Consider the following 22,097-nt stretch of genomic DNA (forward strand, 5'->3'; position numbering starts at 1 on the left):
ATTGGATCACATAATGTTAAAAAAGCTATGGTGTAAAATCAATGCAGCTCCGACGTTGTTCAGAGCAGGTCACATAACTCTTAAGACACCTCACAGCACAGGGAAATCTGGCAAGAAAATGTATAGACCCATCAAAACAAGGATCAGGCCGAAGATTAGTCCGACTGTCATGTGGTTCTCAACAAACACGAGGGCCAGTATTCACTTCGCTTCCAGCTCTGTTTTGGGCTCCAACAACTTCCTTGAGACACGTTTGTCTTCTAGCTGTTAAATGCGTCTCACTCCGTCAGTCTGAACTGCGCCGTTTGTGCTGAGTGGCATTCACATCGCCATTATGTTCACACTCCCAGTTTGTTAAATACAGAAGCTCAGCCAATATACGATGATGAAGTACCAATCTTCAGCATCAGTCTTTCTCTGGCCAGGTTCGCAATTAAAAGGAAGAAACATGATTTCAAAAATGAAAATAACACATGCGTTTTAAAGGACGTCAACAAAGCTATCATGCAGGACTCAAACTCTGAAGAGTGTTGCACCACCCTTCACAGATTACTGTTATCACATTACAACTGCTCTGAATTGTACATCAAAACGATACGACAGTGTGCAAAAATAATACTGAAGGAGTGCATACAGCGTCTAAACTTGATTGTTCGACTACTGACCAAGCTGTCGTATCGTGCAGCTTGGAAGTGGCATGAAGCTGGTTTGGTTGAAAACAACTGTCTGCTGCAGACAGAAATATAAAAAGAGCTGGAAGAGCGAGCCGTCATAGGATTGTCGGCCGTAAAAGCGGAACAATGAGCTGAAAGACCTGAATTTTGTTGGAGTCATCAACTCAGTCAAGTCCCTTTATATAACACAAGGTCATATAACCCATTGCTCATCAAAGTACTCAGGAGTTCAGCTTGAATTCACAACAAATGAATCTTTTACATTAAAGATAGTAAACTATAAGACAAAGAGAGAACGTTTTTATCACTTTCTGTCATTGAAGGCAGAATGAACAAATCTATGAGACAGACCAGAACTGTAAATTATATATTTAACCATAAATAAATACAGAAAAGAAGCTGACCTTCATCCTTTCCTTTCATTTGATCCATCATAAGTAATCTACCCTCAGAGACTTTCTGTTTCAGATGCCGTGCCTTATTACTCTCTCATAAGAAAAATGTGCTCCCCAGCCGCTGGTCAGGCCAATCTGTCGATTAGAGGTTAAATTTCAGTTCAAGGACTCCGCAGCTAGTCTGGTACAGAAGATACATACAGATGATAAATCTCGTCTCAGGTTACTGTGTGCACTCTCTAAAAAGTATTGTCTGACCTGTAGTTTTCAGCTGTAAAAACCACCAAGACTTTAAAGCACCCGACATACGGAAAATGCCAAAGTACAACGACACAAAACGAGGCAAGATGAGAGAAGCTGTGGACCACAAATTCCGTTTTCTGCTACTTTGTGTCATCAACATTATTGCTGATACATTTAGTCCAGGTTAGGTTACAATAGTAACCAGCAACAATCACACATTGAAGCTTAAAATGTGAAGCTGCTTTATTATTCTATTGCTTTGTTATTGTCTAGACTTAAACCAACCACACATTTATCAATCTCTTATCACTTTCACGCTTGACTGCCTCTCTCTGTCAGTGTATACAAGAGTCTTGATCCCACGAAAATCAATCAAGCAAGTTGTTTGGTGTGCTAACATTAGCCTGCTAACACAACAACGCAGGACACAGGCAAGTGCAGCTCGAGCAAAAGACAATGTTATGCCGCTTGAGCTCAATGGGGCTGAATTATGGAGCTTTCGTGTTAACATGAGTGGAGAGGGGTTGGAGGTGTGCAGCTGGAGAGTGGAGGCTCCAGATTAGTGGAAATATATATATATAAATGTAAATGTATTATGTTGGTTCAGAATTATATGGTTTTGCTATATATGGTGTGTGTAGTTTTTTTTCTTTTTGACTGGGTTTGAACTTCTCTTCCAAACTCTGATATCCATATCCAAAGTTAAATATATCCAAAGTTAAACAGCAGCGATGTAACCCAGCACGATAACCCCTGCAGGCTCCAGAACAAGCAAAATGACGTTCTCCCAGGGACTAACAACATGTAGAATATCTTACCTTGTTTTTAATCAAGCTGTTTGATAAAAAATGGAACTTAGAGCCAAAGTAAAAAAAAAGCTTTGATCATATTACAGAGCATGCGTGCAGAAAATACACATCGACTCACTCTATGTAGAGCATCTACTCGACATGCATCAATTCTGAAGTAGGTTTATATCTGACGGAGCACATTGCTTTCTTGCTGTGCTGAGATTTCTTCAGGCTTGAGAACCACATGTGAACCCCCAAGGTGAGCTGCATGCAGAATGCATAAATATTTTGATACAAAGTGTCCTACATTTTTAATGCTGGTGGTATTACGCCCTTCAAAACAAGTTTACTCTTTAAATAAAATGGACCGTTTCATGATTGAATCTTTGGTTTCAACAACATTTCATTAAGATGCCGATGGTGCTTCATATAGTAATTTGTAAACTGATCCTTGAGGAATGAGCAATTTAATTTGTTGCTATCCCCAAGGTTGTTTATATAAGACAGGTGGAAAACATGTTTTCTAAACGGAAAGTCAGCTACATAATTTCATTGATCATATATGATCTGAAAAAGGATCCTCAGATACCATTAATGATTCATGAGTGTACAACATGTACAAATAAACACCTCAGATTCAGAACCTAAATACTGTACATAGGATTACACACTGTCTTCTCTTTGAGAAACAAATACATCCGCTTACCTTCAGTCTGACGTGTTCAGAAAAAACTTAGAGAACAACTCAGATATAAGAGATGATACATTGAGAAAGACAGCCTGTGTGGCATCGCAGTCTCCATCACACTAAGATCAACTTGTTCAGCTGGCACTGCAACCCTTCTCTTTTCCCCTCAGCATCATTCAGCCTCTTACTTCATCCTGTGGTTTTTTTTTGGATCTGTTGGCGCTAACATAAGCAGGATGGATCAACAGGAGGTAGTAAAAGGTCTGCTTTGTTTGTTTTTCTGCCGTATTGTAATATGTGTAATTAAAATACTTGCAGACTGTGTTTACAGAAGCTACTTACCAAATTAGCAAAGTGTTCTTTTGTAACACACAACATCTCTGCAGGTTTTTTTGGGTGTCTTCAAAAGAACAAGTAATACTCGTGTTAGACTTGAGACAGACTTGCAAAGTGCTCTGTGAAGCTGCATCAAACATCTGCAACATCTGCATAACTAACAGCCTCACAATGTCAGTGCTAACATGTTTATGTTAAGCATATACTGTAATGTCGCCCATATTTAAGTTAGCATGCTACATGTTGATTAGAAACAAACAGGATGTGAAGTGAGGCTGTATGCAGCCTGTACTGTTTTTGCTAGTATTGAAAAGTTTGGTCATGTTTGAGAAATGTTAAGTTATTGATATTTGTTTGACCCTATGTGTGAACTCATGTTTCTCATACAACCTCTTGCTGATTGTAGATAAAGAATAAAAGGATGATCAGTTGTAATTCAGTCAGGGATTGTCAGAGTTAGTGGATGTCTGTACAAATTCAGTGTTTTAGGTATTTCTGTCTGTATTTAATTGGCTTAACAGACCAGACTATCTAACAGAGTACAATCACATGCTGCTACAAAGCACTTGAGTTCTGAGTACATCCGTGATGTATCCAATTCTCACACAATGTAATGCACGAAAGGAAAAAGAAGTTTCACACAGCTGGGATAAAATCTAATTGTGAATTTAGCTGAAATTGCTCCAAAAACTCAGAGGACATAAAAAAACAACTTAAATCTGGAGAAAAAAAAGGTCATAGTTTCAATATGGGGATCGACAGGCAGTCGCACTGTGGGTGGTTTGTTTGTATTTTCAAGGTGTGGGACTTAAAGTTATTCCCAGTAGTATGAAAATCAATGACAAAATAAAAACAGACAGAAACATGTACAGATATATGCATACAATTATTATGTCTAATAGAAGGGGGTTATAGTTTGTGTCAGGCAGGAGAGATTGTGCTGAGTTCAGGAGAAACAGTTCACGTACAGTATGAAATGAAACTGAAGAGAAAAAGAAGAGAGGAGGAGAGTGTGGAGGACGAGCTGTAAGTCTGACACTTGAGACCCTGTGATTATCAGGGGAACTATATAAAAGAGCCAGACAAGAAACAGAGGCTGCATGAAGAGCTGCAGACAGAATTACTGTAGTTTTATATAATGCGCATGTTAAAAGCTTCGGCTTGAGGACTGCAAAGTACGAACAGGGGCGGTGAAGGTTAACAGCACCGCTTATCTAAAATCCAGACCGTCTGAATCTTCAAATATCAAACCACCACAGGTCAGCGTACTTCAAATAAGAAAGTCTACGTGGATAAAGGAAATAAAACGTGCTTGTACGGCCTCATTTAGCTCTGTGCTGCATCCAAACATACACAAATCCATCCTGCCAGCTGTGAGCGCCTGGCAAACAAGTCAGTAAACAATCTGGAAATTAACAACAGCTGCAGCTAAAACACAAGCCAAACATTATAAAGAGTTATGAAAAAACCTTGAATGGGAAGTTAACAATGGAAAATCAAGTAAATCAGTCCTACCCTGAATGTACCATTAGTGTAAAGATACCATATTCAGTTAAGCTAAACTAAAAAACATCACATTTTTACCTCTACACAAGTCTAAATCTGAATGAATAAAAGCTAACATTGAAAAATGGCTGCACTTACTTTTCCCTGTGGCCTGAGAACTTTAAATTTAACTTCCACGAGGTACTAAAATGTTTCCTCTGGGGATTTAAATCCTAAAAGATGAGAAATGGAAAACCAATCTTCCACAGCTGCACTGAAAAATAACTGCAGCAGGAGGAGTAATTTACAGGCCATCAGCCGGCCCGTAAAACTTACGACCACGGGCAACTCGGGCATGCACAGTTTAACAAGGACCTCATGAAAGAAAGTACAGTTTCCTGGTGATAATAGCAGCACATGCAGATGTTTCATTTTATCAAAGAAGCACAAAAAACTATTGTAAGACACAAAAACAAAAAAATGGAAAAAATCAATGACCACTGCGAGGATCCTGAAGTCAAACTTTATTGACATTGACTTTCTCAAAGAAAAAAATATTTTGGGCGGCTGTGGTGAAGTGGTAGAGTTGATCGTCTTTAAACCGGAAGGACAGGGATGACTCCCCTTTACTCACACCCGTCGCTATCGGCGGGCCCTAGGGGGCCGGGCCCGCCTGCATAAATGCTTGTACCCCCCCCCCCCCCCCCCACTTGAGGCACTTCTTTTTTTTTTTTAAACTTATTATATTATCATAGATGCAAATTATGTTGCATACTTTATCAGTAAACCATCAAAAATATAAAGAAACAACGGTGTGATTGTGTTTGATGGGAATTTGCACTGCAACAGCCTATCACGGCCTGACTGAAAGAAAGTTAAACTACGTACGTGATGTAGCCTGCGTCACTGTAGCCACTCGACGTTACCGCGTTGGTTATGTTTAACGTGATGTTTGCGTGCTGCACGAATACAGTATAGGAATATTAAAATATGCATACTGGCTGATAATAATTGTGCCCCACCATGCATTTCATATGCCCCCCTAAGACTAAGGTCTGGCGACGGGTCTGCCTTTACTGTGATTGTTTCATATCAAGAAGATGTACTTTTGGATAAAACATCAGCTCAATGGCTCAGACAAACCAGAAATGAAGGTAGACTACCATCCGCACAACTTTTTCAAAGATTTGAACAACATTTGAAGTTTTGTTCAGTATGTTTAAAACATGTGTTCTATCTATTTGAGCTCAGTAGAACCTGAATATGAAAAACATCCATTTGTAGTGTTTTTAGTGGAGTCTAGTTTGGGAAATAAATGTGTCAGTAATGTAGTAGGGTCTGTCCCACATGGGAGAACTGTGTGTTTGCAGGAAAACACAAACAGATGCATCAAAACAGACCCATCCAAGCGTCTTATCCATAAATGAACTGAATAACAATAAACAAACTCAAATACAATACTCTATAGTATACTCTGCTTGACAAACATATTTCCTGTGAGCTGAATGTTGGGTCCTCTGGGGGAAACTATTGGGTCGATGAACATATTGTTTCTGTTGTCCAGAATAGAAATAAGCAGCAACCATCATGTTTCAGTTGGAGAATGCTTGTCTCTGTGTCTCTGTGTGTCTGTGTGTGTGTGTGTGTGTGGGGGGGGGGGATTACCTAAAGGTAAAAAATGTATTATTCTACATTGTACAGCTTAAAAGGAATTAAATAAAACAAATGAAATGAAATATATTTCCAGGGCTGGAGCTGCTGCCAGGAGTCTTTCTTTGTTTTGTTTTCTTTGTAAATCTTCTTTAATCTCTACTGTACTACTGTACTGACTAGGCTAGCTTTCTGTTGTAAAGATTTTTTGTTTTATCTCAGTGGCACTTCTTGTTCAAATAAAGGTAAAAGGACGACTTTCAAGGCTAGGAGATGAGTCTTTGTCTTTGTAGAAAACACTTGAACAGTAACTGATTTGTATGTGTGAATGTTAGTGAGCCAGAATAATGTGTACAGGGTCAGAGCATCTCCACCACTCTACAAAACCTCCTCTCTTATAATGCCACACTGTTGATGACTCACACGACTCAACCCTTTTTGAGTGGGTGAACAGTTTTCAGGTTTCGTAAGTCAAGGATATGAAATCGAATAGTAGACAATAACAATGTTTACATCTTCACACTCACAACCTCCACAGTGTTAAACAACCACATCACATGCTACAATAGAGAGAGTCTGTTGACTTTTTCACTCGGTCCACAGCAGCCTTCACTTTGTCATGAGCTCAAGGATTTTAAATAATAACACTCACCACCAAGGAGGGAAAACAATTGAGAAAAAAGGACAGAAATAATCCGGTCATGAAATCTATCATGGAAATATCCCACATCCTACAGCACAAGCTACAAATCTCACTTAAGCTACAACACTCTCCGTCTCAGCAAATAAGACTAAATCTCTACTCATGAGGGATAAATGAATTCACAAGATGACTGAGTAAATATCTCTCTAAAACTCATCATGCATTATTGATTTCAGGTGGAAGAGAACCCCAAAGAAGAGCTTGTTATTAGAAGAAAATTTCTCACACAAGGACGTAAGAGGTCACGCAAAGGGACGCTCAGGTGTTTTTACACAGTTGTACCTTTACAACTCTCAAACTTTGTACACGCACTGTGAATATCATTTTACTGCTACTCAAGCAACTGAAAAGATATTAAGAACAAGCAGTCCTTCAAAAGTAAACCATAATAGTAATCTACCTTTGTTTGCTAACATTAGCATGCAGACATCTGGGAGCTAATGTAACCGTTTTTATTGAACAAAAGGACAGTTGGTAATCCTGACGGTCCTGTTAGCTAGGTAACTGTAATATTAGTTAGGCAAAAGTGCTGTTTGATAGGAGCATGTTAAATGTTAATGTTAGTGACTGTTTCTGAGTTGGTTTGGTTGTTAGTATGGAATATCAAACGTTTTGTTTTACCTCAAAATATTTCTTCTTCAGTTATTTTAATATCACTTAATGTTTCAGCTGCTGATAAGAAAGCGGGCGATTGGTAATTACATTAATGACCTTTGATTATACAGCAGGAGTGTCAAACATTGGCTGTAGTATAAGACATACAGCAGCAAACAACTACAGTATTTGAGCCTGAGCACCATTAGCCTATGGACAAGCGTAAGTAAAGCCAAGTCAAAGTTTATTTAGCACATTTAAAAACAGCTTCAGCTGACCGAAGTGCTTTACAGGCAGTGCATAAAAAACACAATCAAAATTTTTTAAATAAACCATTATGCATAAGCCTAAGTCAACCTTTCAGCACAATTTTTACCATTAACCAACTCAGTCATGCTAGTAGTTTTTATCTGTATTAATTAATTATGCGTTGTCAATCTAACGTATGTTATATACACCAGCGTCAAGAACCACACTCCATCCCCCACATCCACCCACTGAACTGAAACTAACTACAATCTGCAAAACACCTCAAGTTGTTCTCAAGATTTTAAAACATTTAAAAATAATCCTTTCTTGTATTTTCTGATTTCAATATAGCCTATCTAACGTTACAGTTTTTAAAACATTGACAGTGTGCCAAGACATGTTTGGGAGGTTTGGAAGCTATTTTCAACAAGAAAATTAGCACCTGAATGTGAATTTCTTCATGTATTAGAGTCTTCCTATTTAATTAATTTTTGGTTTATGCATAAATGACCTGATTGGTTTGTAACTCCTACTCATGAATACCTCTAGGTTATGAATGATCTGAAGTACAGATGAATTATGAGACCCTCTCTTAAACCACGAATATTAGGTTGTTAGTAGGGGGGTGTAGTGGAAAAGATTCAAGTTATTTTCCTTGTGTGTAACATAGTTGATGTGTTAGATACAAGATAGACTCGGATAGCTTTTAAACAGCACTGCACTCTACTGGTGCCATCTGCTGAACTGAATCACCTGATCATGAAGACAAATAAAAAAGCAAGACACAGATCTGAGGAAAAAAGTAAAAAAGTTTCATTTAAGTTTTTTTTAATATTAAATACAATACTCTCTATAAACATTACATTTATCCACATATAAAAGCATGTTTTACTATTTACATTCAACCCTTCAATAGAGCTCTATCATACAGACATCAAGATTCTCTCAAGTTTCTTTTTAATCCTATCTTAGAAGTGATTGTCACAGCGTTTCCTTCACATTTATTTATCTGCTGTTACGCTCAACAGCTGACAGACTGGCACCGTCCCTAGAAATCCCTCACATTACCTTATTGCTAGCTCATCAAAAAATCTTCACACTTACAGCTGCACAAATGTTCATAATTCCATACTGTCTACAACTCAAAGATCCCTTTCAAGTTAGTTTTGACATGACAAACAAACCTGCCATACAGACTTACAGGACACAGTGGATTACCTCACATTTTTCATAGAAATGGTGTAGAAAGTGATGCACATTCATTATGTCTGAGATAACTGGTAACATAGAAGTGCACAATGATGTTGCCCTTTTCAGTGTCAAGATGTTTGTGTAAGATATAATATGTCTTTGGACCGTGCAGAGGCCTCTAACTCCCTATCTGACAGCAACGACCTTAAAAACAATAACACAAATAGCTTGGTTGCTGTTTTAGAACCTTCTTTCGCCACTTGAACACAAGAGTGACTATGAGTTTGTATCTTTCGATGCATTCATTCCTCCACCTTGGTTTTCCTTTTTGAGGTCTTGGGTTTGGGGACGATTGCCTCTGCAGGTTCTGGGGAGCCTGGAGGATCACTGGGCGGGCTCGGGGCACTCTCCACATCAGGTTCTGGTTCAAGAGGCATGGAGGGACTTTTGGAAACTCCTGAAAAAGAAAAAGGTTGTTCAGAGATGGGCTTTCTGTTACTAACAATTAATACACTTTAAAACACTTAGCTGGGTTCTATTTACCTCCCATATGACATGATCATTTCCAGAATAACAGAACCTGATAAGTTACAGCAAACACACAAAATCAAGTATGTATATACATATTATGTATGTGTTCTATGATAATCTCAGATTGGAAAATGCAAAGGCCAAAATCCACCTTTATTCAACCAACAGATTGTTTTAGCAGTCAGTAATATTAAAGGAAAACCACCAATATTAAAAGCATGCATGCTGACACACATCTGTTGCCAGCTCATTTGCTGTCGGCCCTTCAGGTGCATGATTAACATTGCTTGTCTAAATTCTCCAAATGTATTACGAAAAACAAAAAAAAGAGATCTTTCAAAAAATGAATTTAATTTACAGACTGGCAGCTGTTAAAGAACAACAGTAAAGATACTGACTCCAGTTAATGCAAACATACCCTGGGGGTTATTTTTGCCTTTATTAGACGCTGAAGAAAGACAATGTTGAGAGGAGAGAGTGGGGGATGACATGCAGCAAAAGGCCAAGGTCGGATTCACACCCATGGCCACTGCAATGAGGACTAAATCCTCCGTACATGGTTGCGCCAGTCATAACCACTCGGTTCCCTGGCAGCCCATAACCAGCATCCGTTTCAGTAAACTGATGGTCTAAACCTCACAATAACTTACCTCTGTAGCATATTTACAGGTTGTATTTGTACAGTCACAACAAGTTTGTCATTAATTATTTATAGTTAGTAGTTAAAATGATAGATTGTGAGAGCAGTGTTGTTATGTATGACAGCCACTAAACGTGGATGCATTGTTCAGGTGTTTACAGCTGAACAACAGGGAGAGACCACAGCCCACAGCCTCTTGAGAAGAAAAGCACTCCTGTCCTCTTACATTTAAAAGCTGTCATATGCATTAATCATAACAGAAACCTTGAGTTCATTAGACTGCAGTACCTACGTGTTATTTTTAAAAAAGTCATTTGCTACCAACATTATATACTGGACTTAAGTTAGCCTTTACATCTATTCCATTATGCCTGGGCGCATTTATTCAGTCTGCTACAGTCATGCAGACACGAAGCTATGAATACAAAGGAAAGAAACGTGTTCAAATTGGACTTTTGGTTCAATGGAGGAAGTGCAGAGTGTGAAATTTGTCATCACCTGCAGTGGAAGTGAAACACTCGACTCCATTGATGAATTTTTTTTTTCCTGAATCCTTCTTATTTTGAATTTGAGGTTGGCACAAATGTAAATGCACAGTATACTCCGTACATAATGTTCTGAGGTGTCTTATAATTAAAATAAGAGCAACAGTCATTGTATTGTAGTGATGTAGTGTTGCAGCTTGGGAGTTGTTGTCTTCATTGTAAAACAATAAACACTGATAAAATCTATCTTGATGATAAGTCTTTTTTTCTAACCTTTTATTTATGTTGTGTCAGCTCATTATCATCACTGCAAATGGCATACTTTAACAGTTTGTCTGCTTTTTTTGATCAATCATCAGTTCTTTAGGAAATAGTAACCTTGATTTAACCAACGATTACTCTAAGTGTAACATTAGGAAACCTTTTGGAAATTTTAAAGCACAACTGTATAAGATGGGTTAGGCGGTCAGTTTGCTTAAATGTTAGATATTATACCTTCCACAGGGCTATTAGCTCTGCACAGTTTCATTAGTACATGAATCAGAGCGGAGCCTTAAATCAAACTCCAACTCAAAATTGCCTCAGGTACTTATAGAAAGGTCGACGTAACAGCTAAATATGGGGGACTTTATCCTCACTGTCAGATCTTACAACCTATTCTGGGAGTTTTTTTTACCTGTTGGAAGCTGTATGTTCTTGTTGTAGCTTGCAGCTGAAGACATGGCCTGGCCGAGAGCTTGGTTGGTTCCCAGGGGAGCACCGGGGGTTTTGGTGGCTGTCGAGTTTGGTTTTGATTTGGAGTCCTTTCCAGGTTTAGTCCAAATCAGGCTCTCTGTCACCTGCAGGGCAGTCCCCATCTTCTGAGCCATGTCTATCAGCTGTTGGTGAGAGGCAAGAAAAGACTTTAAAAAACCCACAGAGTGACCGTAATGATTGAGAGGGAGATTAACAGCATTGAATTATAAATAACCTCGGAATCAAATTCAAAGTTGCTGCTGCTGTCTCGAAGTACGTTGACTTTCCTCTCCATCTCCTGATACTGATCCAGAGCTCTCTTCTTTTCACCGTGATTATAGAGGAAGATGGCAAAGTTCAGGTTGACCAGAGGGTTGGATCTGTAGAAAAGTAATCAAAAAGGAGACAAGGAAAAAAGAGAGTGATTCAACTACAGATTCAGACTCGGGCACAAAGTACTCTGAAGGTGAAAGGTACCAAAGTGGTGAAAGGTACGAGATGGACTCACTCATCCATTGTCACAGCTTGTTCATATGCTCTGGTGGCATTTTCTTCATCCTCCAAGTTGGTCAGAGCCACTATTGAAAAAGAAAATCAACAAAATGAAACTATTCACATTCAGCATGTCCAGCCTGTGGTATGTAAAACACTTGATACGATGTACTGAATGCACATCTGTAAACTGATAGATACCTCACAATTGTTTCCACCACAAATAATCAGGTTACTCTTTAAACATAATGATCAAACTGGGACTTGTTTCTCTGACTTTGTACCTGCCAGCAACATGTAGAGGTCACCCATACGTGGGTTCAAGTTGATGGCTGCGCTGAGGAAGTGGAAAGCTGAGGCATACTGCTGCATGGTCAGGTGTACCAGTCCCAGGTTGTACAACACTTTCCAGTCAAATGGAGACAAGTAGTGGGCTCGCTTCAGGCAGCTGATGGCCTGCGGGAGAAGAGAGGTTGAAGAACAGTCGACAGCCGACAGGACTGTTTGACGAGTGTCTCAATAATGTATGATCACATATAGAACAGATGGGTGCAGTGCAATGGCAGAAATAGAATAGACCACAGATGCTCTGACTTTCTTGTTGATGAAAAAATACAGTTATTAATATGAGTCTTGGCAAGTAAACGTTCAAAACACCTTTAGAACAATGCAGTGCTGTATCTTTGAATTATAGTCCTAATGCATTCAAATGCTCCCTTTCAGGATTTTTCTTATGACTTATTCGTTCATAAATACTGATGCATCACTGGATACTCAGTATCTTATTGTTGCAGGTGGTGTAGTTGGAAACATACAATTTTATCCAGAACAAAGTTAGTCGGTTATTTCCAGTGGTTCCCAACATGGAGGTCTGTCTCTTCAGAGTCTCACAAGATAAATCTAAATGGCTGTCGGATGATTTATGGGGGAAGGGAAAAATGGAAAACAAAATCTTGCAGCAAAAATCTGAATTCACCATTTGAACTTTTCTCCAATGTTTACTTTGTCTGTGAAATAATGGAGCAGTTCACCTCTCGGGGTCTCATACTCTTCTCTAAATAGAACCATTTTGAAAGTGTCAAAGAGACGTATGTATTTGTTGGAGCTGCTGAAAGTCATTAAGACCTGAAACATGACAGGAAATCCTCACTGGAATCTGTAGCTTTATACACAGTCACAAAGTATATACAATTAAGTATGTATGTACAAGTATGTTTAAGTTTATTAAATATATGTTTTCTGTAAAGCTTAATATGATCATCTCTTTCAAGAGCAACAGATCTCCATCTCAATGGACCGTGTTACTCACAGCTACATATTTCTTTTTTCCAAAGAAGCACATGCCAATGTTGTTCCAGAGTGGAGGATTCTCAGGAACCGCACATGCTGCCACTCGGTACTTGTTCATGGCCACATCAAAGTCACCGTGAGTCTGCATCATGCTGCCTGCAGCCAGGATGGCCTGGGAATAAAAACAATGATTATAGATATATTAGAGGAAGATGAACCCTTTGAAATGGCACATGATGAAAGACGGACTGCACCATCTGACAGAGAGTGACCTTTTGTTTGGACTTAACCGATTTAACTGAAGTCCAACGCACTGCCTTGGGGTATTTTTTTAAAAGGAATGACGTTTATACCAAAGCTTTTTTTTTTTTTTTTTTTCAAATAACTACATACCTTGTAATTGTTGGGATCAAAAGTGAGCGCATTTCCGAGATGAACAAAAGCTTTTTGGTATTTTCCAAGCTGAAAAAAATAAGAAACGAAAATTATACATGTACTCCTTTTAAGAGGTTTCCAGCAGCTACAGTAAATGTCACTCTTATCTTATAAAGCTCATCACTTCGTACACATAATTAAATCACAAAGGTTATAAATTCTCCTACCTGTAAAAACAGAAGGCCGAGAGTTGTCAGCAGTTCAGTATTCTCCGGAGAAAATCTGAAATGAGAACGAGTGGAATGAAAAATGTCACGTTCTCATTGCCTGTAATTATGTTTAATGCCTGCAATTAATCTAAAGCAAACATGGTTGATATTCAGGGAATCTGCTGATTATTTAATCAGGATTTGATTCAGCATAATTGGGCATTATTAATTATAACCCAGGGCAGGACCATGTGGTTTGAAGTAACAAATGGCAGGGAAGAAGCCGATCAGAATTAAAATAAGATCCAGAGAGGTACACCTCCTTAAAAACAACACCAGTGTTGGACCAACTGGTTAATTCATTTAACCCCAACAGGAGGAAGCCGTCAGGACTTCCATTAACAGAAACTAATGTGTCTTTTTTATTTACGCCACAGCATAATGTTTAAATATTCAACATGTGAAAAGAAGTGGCAATGAAGAGGATGTATCCCTGACTATAAAAGGCCCCAGGTTGAAATGTGGTAAGGTTGGAGCTTTAAGAGAGTTTGAAGGAGAGCTCTCATTAAAAAGGAACTCCAAGTTCTGAAGAGCATTAAATAAATCAAGAGGAACCTCGAAGTCACCACCCTTCTCTGACACCTTCTCTAAGGTGTCATCAGGAAGGCGTTTTAATTACTGACTGTTATTCTGGATAACCCCTCTTTTAAGTCCTGATCCAAAAATATATTATGAACTATAATGCCTGTGCAGAATACCATGTAACTAGAATGACTGGTTACTTGTGTGACTTGATCGTCATGAAACAAACAAAAGAAACCAAACAGTGCTGTTAGGCGACACCTCCGGCCATAATGAATCCTCTGCTCTCCACCAGCGACATGACATCATCAACCCCTCTCCACTCACGTTTACACAAAGGAGTTTTAAATTGGAATTCACCATAATTAAGTATCATTAAGTGCAAGTGCGGGACAAGTTTGTCCTTTGCTCAAGCTTCACTTGCCTGTGTCTTGCATTGTTGGGTTAGCGGGCTAATGTTAGCACACTGTGGTTAGCTCGTAGCTTCGTATTTCACCAAAATTGACACAGAATAACTGACATCTTGAAAAGGCGCCGATTGGCCGCCCCGTCCGTGTAAACATGATGTAAACAAGGCTCAGTAGACAGTCATGACTCAGAGAGACATTTACAGAAGTTATAGTGGGTTTCTGTTGTATCTATGTGTAATATGTTGAACATTAACGTCCTCTCAGTGTTTGACGTCCAACAATGTTCACTTTTAAATGTACTTACTCCACTGCCCTCTTATACACCTCAATGGCCTTGTCAGTCTCTCCAGCCAGCAAGTGAACCTTTCCGAGCATCATGAACGTTTTGTCCTGTTTGTTTATCTGGAGAGCGACGTTCAGATGCTCCTCAGCCTGTCAGATAAATTTGGTCACAGTTATCCAACCACTGGGGAATTCATGAAATGAGTACTTCTTTGGTGTTGGTGAATTAGGAATACTCACATTTTTGAAGTCTTTGATGAAGAAATAGCACAACCCCAGATTATGACTGATCTCCTACAGGGAGAGAATAGTTCAATTATACACGCCTTGCATTCAAGAACTCTTCATTAAACAGGGACAGATAATTCCTGAGCGACAATCCCAAATATGACACTAACTGAAGAAAACAGCTCTGTGGAATAAGAAATCTACAAATATTAGTGACAGTGGTGTTCAATGCATGACTTTAAATTTTCAAAAAAAAATGTCCGATTGAATATCCTTCAGGTGCCCTTGATCATTTGGAAGTGCATCCAATAAGTTGTTGCATGCTATTTCCCATCCTTCATTTAGAGAGCTGTTTTGAGGTGATTTATTTAGATGACAGATGTTTGGCCCACTCTACACTTTTTCTTACGAACCGTGAAAAAGAAAGCAGAAAGTCTACTTTTTATTTACCCAGTCTTTCTCATTGAGCTTCGCAGCTTCGTGATAGAATTCAATAGCTGCTTTGTGCTTTCCCAAGAGAAACCTGTGGAAAGAATAAACAACGATAAACCAGATACATTGATCATTCATTATCATTGCATGCTGAATAACTGTTCTTACAGCCCTGCAATACTGGAATAACAGTGACCAGGGTTGGATTAACTTCCCCACAGTATTTTGGGGATATAAATGCTGTGCGTTCAGGCTGTTCTGAGTTAACAGAGAAGGGTGAAAGCACCCTCAGCTCGAGGACAGGAGACTCACAATGATCTGGCCACTTGCTTGAGATTGTCAGCGCTGCTGGGATTAAGGATGGCACAGCTCTGGAACAGCTCGAGGGACTGTTGGATCTTGCCCTCCAGACGTAAGATTAGTGCTGTGGAGAGAAATACAGATACAAAGAGCGAGGGGATGTTAAACTCCATGAGGAAGTACAAAAACCCACTGAAATCAAAGGCACGGCAGGGGGTCCCAAAAAGCTGATTTTGAGGCACTAAATGATGTATGGGGGAGTGTGGGCGCCAACTAGCACAGAGCCTTCATTTGATGTAGTTATTAATTAACATCAAACATGTTCAAATTTAAAAGAAGGTTACTACAAACACTGCTGCTCACCTTGAACATAAATGGCATATTCACACATGCCATTAGTCTCCTGCAGTTGCTCTTTGATGATCGCCTGCATGAACACAGAACAGGAGACAATTTCTACAACTGAGTTGGATGTTATTAATGGGGACTTCTGCTGCCATAAATGGCTGACGTTCTTTTAATATTCTAGTCTAAATTGATTGAGTTTTTAAAATAATATAAATATTAACTTGTCATAAAAATGACTTAATAGAGGAAGTGTTTTATATCTTGTAGCGTCGCTCTTCCTCAGAACAGATGAGGTCCATACTTGTTTTCAAAGGGACACAATCACCACATACATACTCATGGTTTTTTTTTTGGGCAAGTTTAGTATTTTCCTAAAACTGAAATAATGACTGTGTCCTGCTGTTTTTTTTTCTATAGTTCTAGAAGTAGGTAGGTGGGAGTAAAGGTGCAAACAAGAGGGCTGTTCGCATCAACGATGCACTAAAAGCCAGCTGTTGGTATTTTGGTCGAAAATGTGAAGGAAGATTGCTACACAACTACATGTGTTTCTGTTGGATTGTCAAACTGATGCAAATCTGATGTGTCAAACTGAACAGTCATAGTAGCTGGAGTTAAAAAAAACAAACAAACGTTAAATGTATTAAATGTACATTTATTTTCTATGAAACATTATCCAGCTACTACTCACAATTTAATCTGCACTCCTTGTGCCTAACACTTTCTCACTTCAATGTGTGTGTGTTTTTTTCCCTGATTCAAATAAACTAATAAAACTAAGTGCATAAATAAAATAAAAGGAGGCCCTGCCAGTGGAAATGTATTTCATTATTATTTTACAAAATGTTGTTTTCTAAGTAAATGCAAGAAGGATTAGTCCTGTAAACCACCGTACAAGTCCAGGCATCTATTCACAGATTACATGAAGGAGTCAGTCATGTGGGAACATACAGGTCAATACAGAGAATGATGCTGTAATAAAGCAGTGTTAGACAGAACCATCTGCACTCCAGTTATTCATTATCTTCATCATGTCTAAAAGGTCAATCAGACCAACACATAGAGGTCTACAATATGGAGGCACTTTACCTTACAGGTGTCATAGTCTTTACGAATGTAGTGTTGGTGGATTAGCCAGTTTCTTCTCTCCACAATGGGAAGCTCTGGAGCTGGGAGAAAGAACACATCAAGACGAGAAGACTATGATGCTGAAAATCCCGGACACTTTCAATTAAATTACCCTGGATTCTTCAAACACTGTCTTCTGTAATTGAAAGCAAAATAATTCATCCTGAAAGGTGTCCTTGTTCAGTAGGCATTTCTAAATTTAAATTTAATTCACCAGGTACTTGCTAGCAAACAAGCTTTTACTGACAAAACAGAAGCCAAGGCTGTGTATTTTTGACGATTTTTTATTTAAAGTCTTTTTTTAATTTGGCAGATGAAAATGTCACCTTCCCTCTGCAGTCACTTACAAGTTTGATCTGACAGTTAACACAGATGTTAACACTTCCACTAAAAAAACAACAGTGTTAAACATAATCAATTCACCAATCACCTTGTAAGCAAGTTTTTCATCACAAACAATGTTGTTTTTTTTCAGTCTCTTTTCTGCAGGTTGAGATATTCTCCCTGTTGCCAGGGCAACAATGTCTCTTGCAAGCCAGGTGCTTGTGACAGAACAGAGAGAGTGTAGAGTCAGACTGAAAGAGGGAGGCTGGAGGTATGAGCAGCACAATACAAAGCCAGCTTTAAAAAGGGCAAGGTAACCTCAAGAAGCCAACCACACAATGCTTCAAGTCTTTTTTTCCCAGTGGAGCACAACATTTCATTTCACAAGGAAGCAAACGTAATTCCAATACGAGCAAGTTTGATTCTGGTAATCCTGTTATCTCGCACCTACTACCTTCCTGCGAGGCTAAAAATAGGTTTCAAGGCAATGTGAAATGAAGTGTGAGGCTTTGAGAAAGCCAATGACATTGGAGGATATCATTAATGAACTGCCTGTGTAAAAAAAATACCTTGTGAATTATTACACTAAAGCTCTCATCTGTTTTTTATCTGTCAGCACTTCAAGCAGCGCTCTGTTGATTTGCAGCCGGAGCTGGAGCCTCTTCCAACTACTCCAGTGAAATCCTCTCCATCGCTAAGTGTGAAACTGCACGGGCTTCACACGTTTGCCCCGTCAAGATCCAGTATGGCCCTATTTGTAGCACCCTAATCCGCTTTCTTCCTGCTGAGACAGCAATAATATTCTTGTCTCTGGGTTTCAGCTGTGGCCCTGTGGTGCTCCAATCTCCACACACACAAAAGCAGGGCGGATTTGGTGGCTGACATGTATCACTGCAAACACTGTGTGTGAAATAATGGTAGGAAGGAGAAAGGCAGAGGAACTCAGCATGAGGTGCCCTAAATATAGTCGTGTGGAAAAACTTTTGCCCAAACACAGGATTGTTCTCGTTGTTGTACTTGATGGGGCTAATTCGGAGACAGATTTGGTTTCAAATTGCCTCAACCATCTGTGTAAAGGGGATACGAGCGGAGGAGCACCATGCTGAGATCAAAAGACACATGCAGAGAGTGTAATGAAAAAAATGTGATGAAAATTATTTTGGGGAGTTCTACCGCAGAACACTTCTGAAAACCTTGGTCTTGTAAAGTGATTTGGTCTCATAACCAGCAGCCATCACGTGTTCTCCTCCAAAACATGTCCAAAGTTAAAACAGAACTTTCCTGACTCAATGTGTCTGATTGGAACACCAATGTTAAAAAATAATTGTCTGGAAGAATTACAACATGCTGCACAAAACAGAGACTTAAGGTTTGTTAAAGAAACAAATGGTTCACTTTTTGCTTGTATTGAGGGGAGTTAAGGATTTTTTTATTTAATTAACCATAGTTAAAATCTAAACCTCGAGGAGCCAATAATTCCATACTTTTACAAATTTTATACATTGAGAACTCTATACCGTAACTTATATATAACCTCACAGTACGCTGTGCATCTCATTTCCAGTCATATATTTCAAACTCATATTTACCTATTGGACTTACATGCTTACAAACTGACCCACTTTACAGTCCATACCAGTGCATTTGTCTGGAATATGTTCTAAAGCTTTCAGTTTGGTGTTTATCATAAACGTAGGAGCCATGATGTGTATTTTCAACTCTAATTTTACTTTATTTTAATCTGTGTATCAGAGTGACGGAAGGCTGGACAAAGAGGGTGAGTGGGTTTGAATATTTTCTGACAACTGTCATCGTTTTCATTGCAATTATCAGCTTTTGGAAGTTGTGTTCAGAATTATCTTTTCACTCTTTTGTTTAAGATAATAACTGGACTTTGAATTGTATTTTAATATTAACAAACCACAGGTATGGGCCCACTTAATCTGTGTTGCAGTCATCCATTCGCCACAACAACAAGCACAGTGTGTTTAAAAAGCAGAGAGAGGAGCGTTTAGTACCTCTACTTTTCTTTACCTTCTGCTTTTATTCCCTTTTATTCAGTTAGCTTATATAATATGTATGCACTTTGTCTCCTCAATTAAACTATCAATTCAACATTAAGGGCTTAACTGTCAAAGATCACTGCATGATGAGACACAACTAAACACTGGCATGCACTTAATTACTCTCATAAGCCCAGCAGTGCTTAACTGATGAACGGCACACAAGTCAAAATAATTAACTGTTGAATAGTACAATAATAACTACAAAAGGAATATGTCCTCACTAGTGTACAGTGTCTTCACAGAGAGATATGTGGAGCACAGCGCAGCAGAGAGTAAGAGACGGTAGAGAGAAGGGTAAGGCTGACCTCTGCAGGAGGACTAGTTCCCTCTTCTTCTGTCCTCCACCAGTTACAGATAAATAGTCAGACATTACTGACTGAGTCTTTAAAGAAAGTGGGTTGGGGGATTTTTTTGTGAAATGAATTTCAATGAGTCTTTATACCTTTAGGTGCCCGACGTTTCTTGGCTTCTGTAGGAACGGTGAGCTGAAATACAAGATACACAACACAAACAACAAATTAGTAACATCACATGCGTCATACATACAAAATGGAAAATACACTTTATAACATTTATCAGTGTGTCATGAACAGTACGTACAGTAGCCAAACAACTAAAGGGTCTTTAATTTTCATATTACTATTAATAGGCTGTACAGAAAAACACCTAAAAAAAAGATTAACGCTAACTGCTGCAACTGATTTTAAATGTACACCAGCTTGATACACAAACACTTAAAAGGATTATCCAGATGGGACAGGAATTAAATCAATGTTTTAACACCATAGTGTTTTTAATTACCAGTATAATTAAAAAAAATAAAATATAAAGTAGAATTCTCTTTATGGATACTATTACTAGTAAGATAAAATGTCTTTGGAGACCTGAGCTGAGCTTGAATTTAGGATGACAAAACGACACATTCAAACTGTGCAGTACTAAATTATGGTCAGGGACACATAAAAGGCTGGGTGCTTTTCCTGTCTTTTAAAAAGATCAAACCTGAAAAACCGATGGAATATATATATATATATATTACTTGTGATTTTTGGCAAGTTTTGTTATTTGTTTTACATTAATGAAATTTAGTTTACACATTTTAGTGCAAGAGAATAAAAGACACTGTTTAAAAATATATATATTAATTTACACGTAATACAAGATACATAATTTTTTTTGTCCTGTTTTAAACACTAAACGAGGTCCTAAATAGATAGAAGATAGTCAATAACATGACAGTGGGCTTGTGATCAGGCTGTGATTCAGGTTCCTTGAGTGCAGGTAGATGTACGCATGCGCAATCCCAGTGTTACGCTTCACATTGTGCTTTTTATTTACAAATTAGGCTCACTTGTGGATCGTTTCAAGAGCAGCCACTGACGTGTAGTTTTAACACTGTAATAATACCTCTTTAGTCTATCATCGACGCTGGACGTTATGATACGAAAGAGAAAGTCAGACAGGGTCAATGCATAGCAGGACAGTAAATAACGTTACCTTACCTACATTACCTGTCAGTATTAAACGAGAGCTAATTGTGTCGCACTCTCACACTATCCACGCAATAATGTTATTCGTTACGCTGAATTTCCGACTTTGAAGGATAAATCGTTGCTAAAGGAGATTAGAGACCTGAAGCGACACAAGTTACAGCTAGCTGTGAGTTAATCAACTTAGCTCCGACTTAGATTTGGTTAGCCATGCGGCTAACTCTCAAAATACGAGCGTTACTGAAGGTTGTCCAAATACAGTATTATGCAACATTTGCTCAGCAAGTGTCACGCTATGAATTCCTTGAGGAGTATTAGTGTTTGCTTTAAAAATAAACGAAAACGAGCTTGGAGTTTGTACTCACCGCTGTGGATCTCTCCTCGTCCGCCATCTTGGGATGATCAACACTAGAAGCTGTTGCTATGGATACAGCAGTGAAACGCGGAGTAGCAGCTTGTTGCATTAAAGAGAGTATCGACTCACCAATGTAATGTTAAAACATTAAAGTTAATTAGATTTAATTAGATGACTTGTAAATGCTTTTCATACATAGATACTTTATTGATCCCGAGGGAAATTAAAGTTGTTTTTTTTTTAAATATAGGATATAACTACTAACCTAAGATCTATTTATTAATGCGAAAAGAAAAAAAAAAGAATAACTTCAGAGTGCTTACTTTTGTCAAACAACCTCAAAATATTTAGATAAAACATTATATATAACAATAACACATTTGGTTTAGCAAAACCATC

The 22,097-nt window shown here is 38.5% G+C and overlaps 1 protein-coding gene across 1 annotated transcript; it reads right to left on the bottom strand.

The window, feature by feature from the left end:
- Positions 1-8,619: 8,619 nt before the first annotated feature.
- Positions 8,620-21,817, bottom strand: bbs4 (Bardet-Biedl syndrome 4). The gene is made up of 16 exons (XM_079339246.1): positions 21,709-21,817; positions 20,296-20,338; positions 17,425-17,504; positions 16,354-16,417; positions 16,003-16,114; positions 15,709-15,781; positions 15,271-15,324; positions 15,053-15,180; positions 13,775-13,829; positions 13,566-13,634; positions 13,192-13,344; positions 12,167-12,338; positions 11,899-11,968; positions 11,626-11,770; positions 11,332-11,533; positions 8,620-9,456 (listed from the first exon to the last, which is right to left on the bottom strand). Exons 1-16 carry the CDS (start codon positions 21,805-21,807, stop codon positions 9,302-9,304), a joined length of 1,674 nt encoding a protein of 557 aa, XP_079195372.1. The 5' UTR covers positions 21,808-21,817; the 3' UTR covers positions 8,620-9,301.
- Between the last annotated feature and the right edge of the window lie 280 nt (positions 21,818-22,097).

This window comes from Symphodus melops, assembly GCF_947650265.1.
Source record: "Symphodus melops genome assembly, chromosome: 3".
Classification (NCBI taxonomy): Eukaryota; Metazoa; Chordata; class Actinopteri; order Labriformes; family Labridae; genus Symphodus; species Symphodus melops.

Coding starts and splice junctions, on each gene's coding strand:
- bbs4 (XM_079339246.1), bottom strand. CDS start 21,807: ATGCAACAAGCTGCTACTCCGCGTTTCACTGCTGTATCCATAGCAACA. Junction 15,181..15,270: donor TCATCAAAGACTTCAAAAAT/GTGAGTATTCCT, acceptor TTTATCTGACAG/GCTGAGGAGCATCTGAACGT. Junction 13,345..13,565: donor TTGATCCCAACAATTACAAG/GTATGTAGTTAT, acceptor TTTTATTCCCAG/GCCATCCTGGCTGCAGGCAG.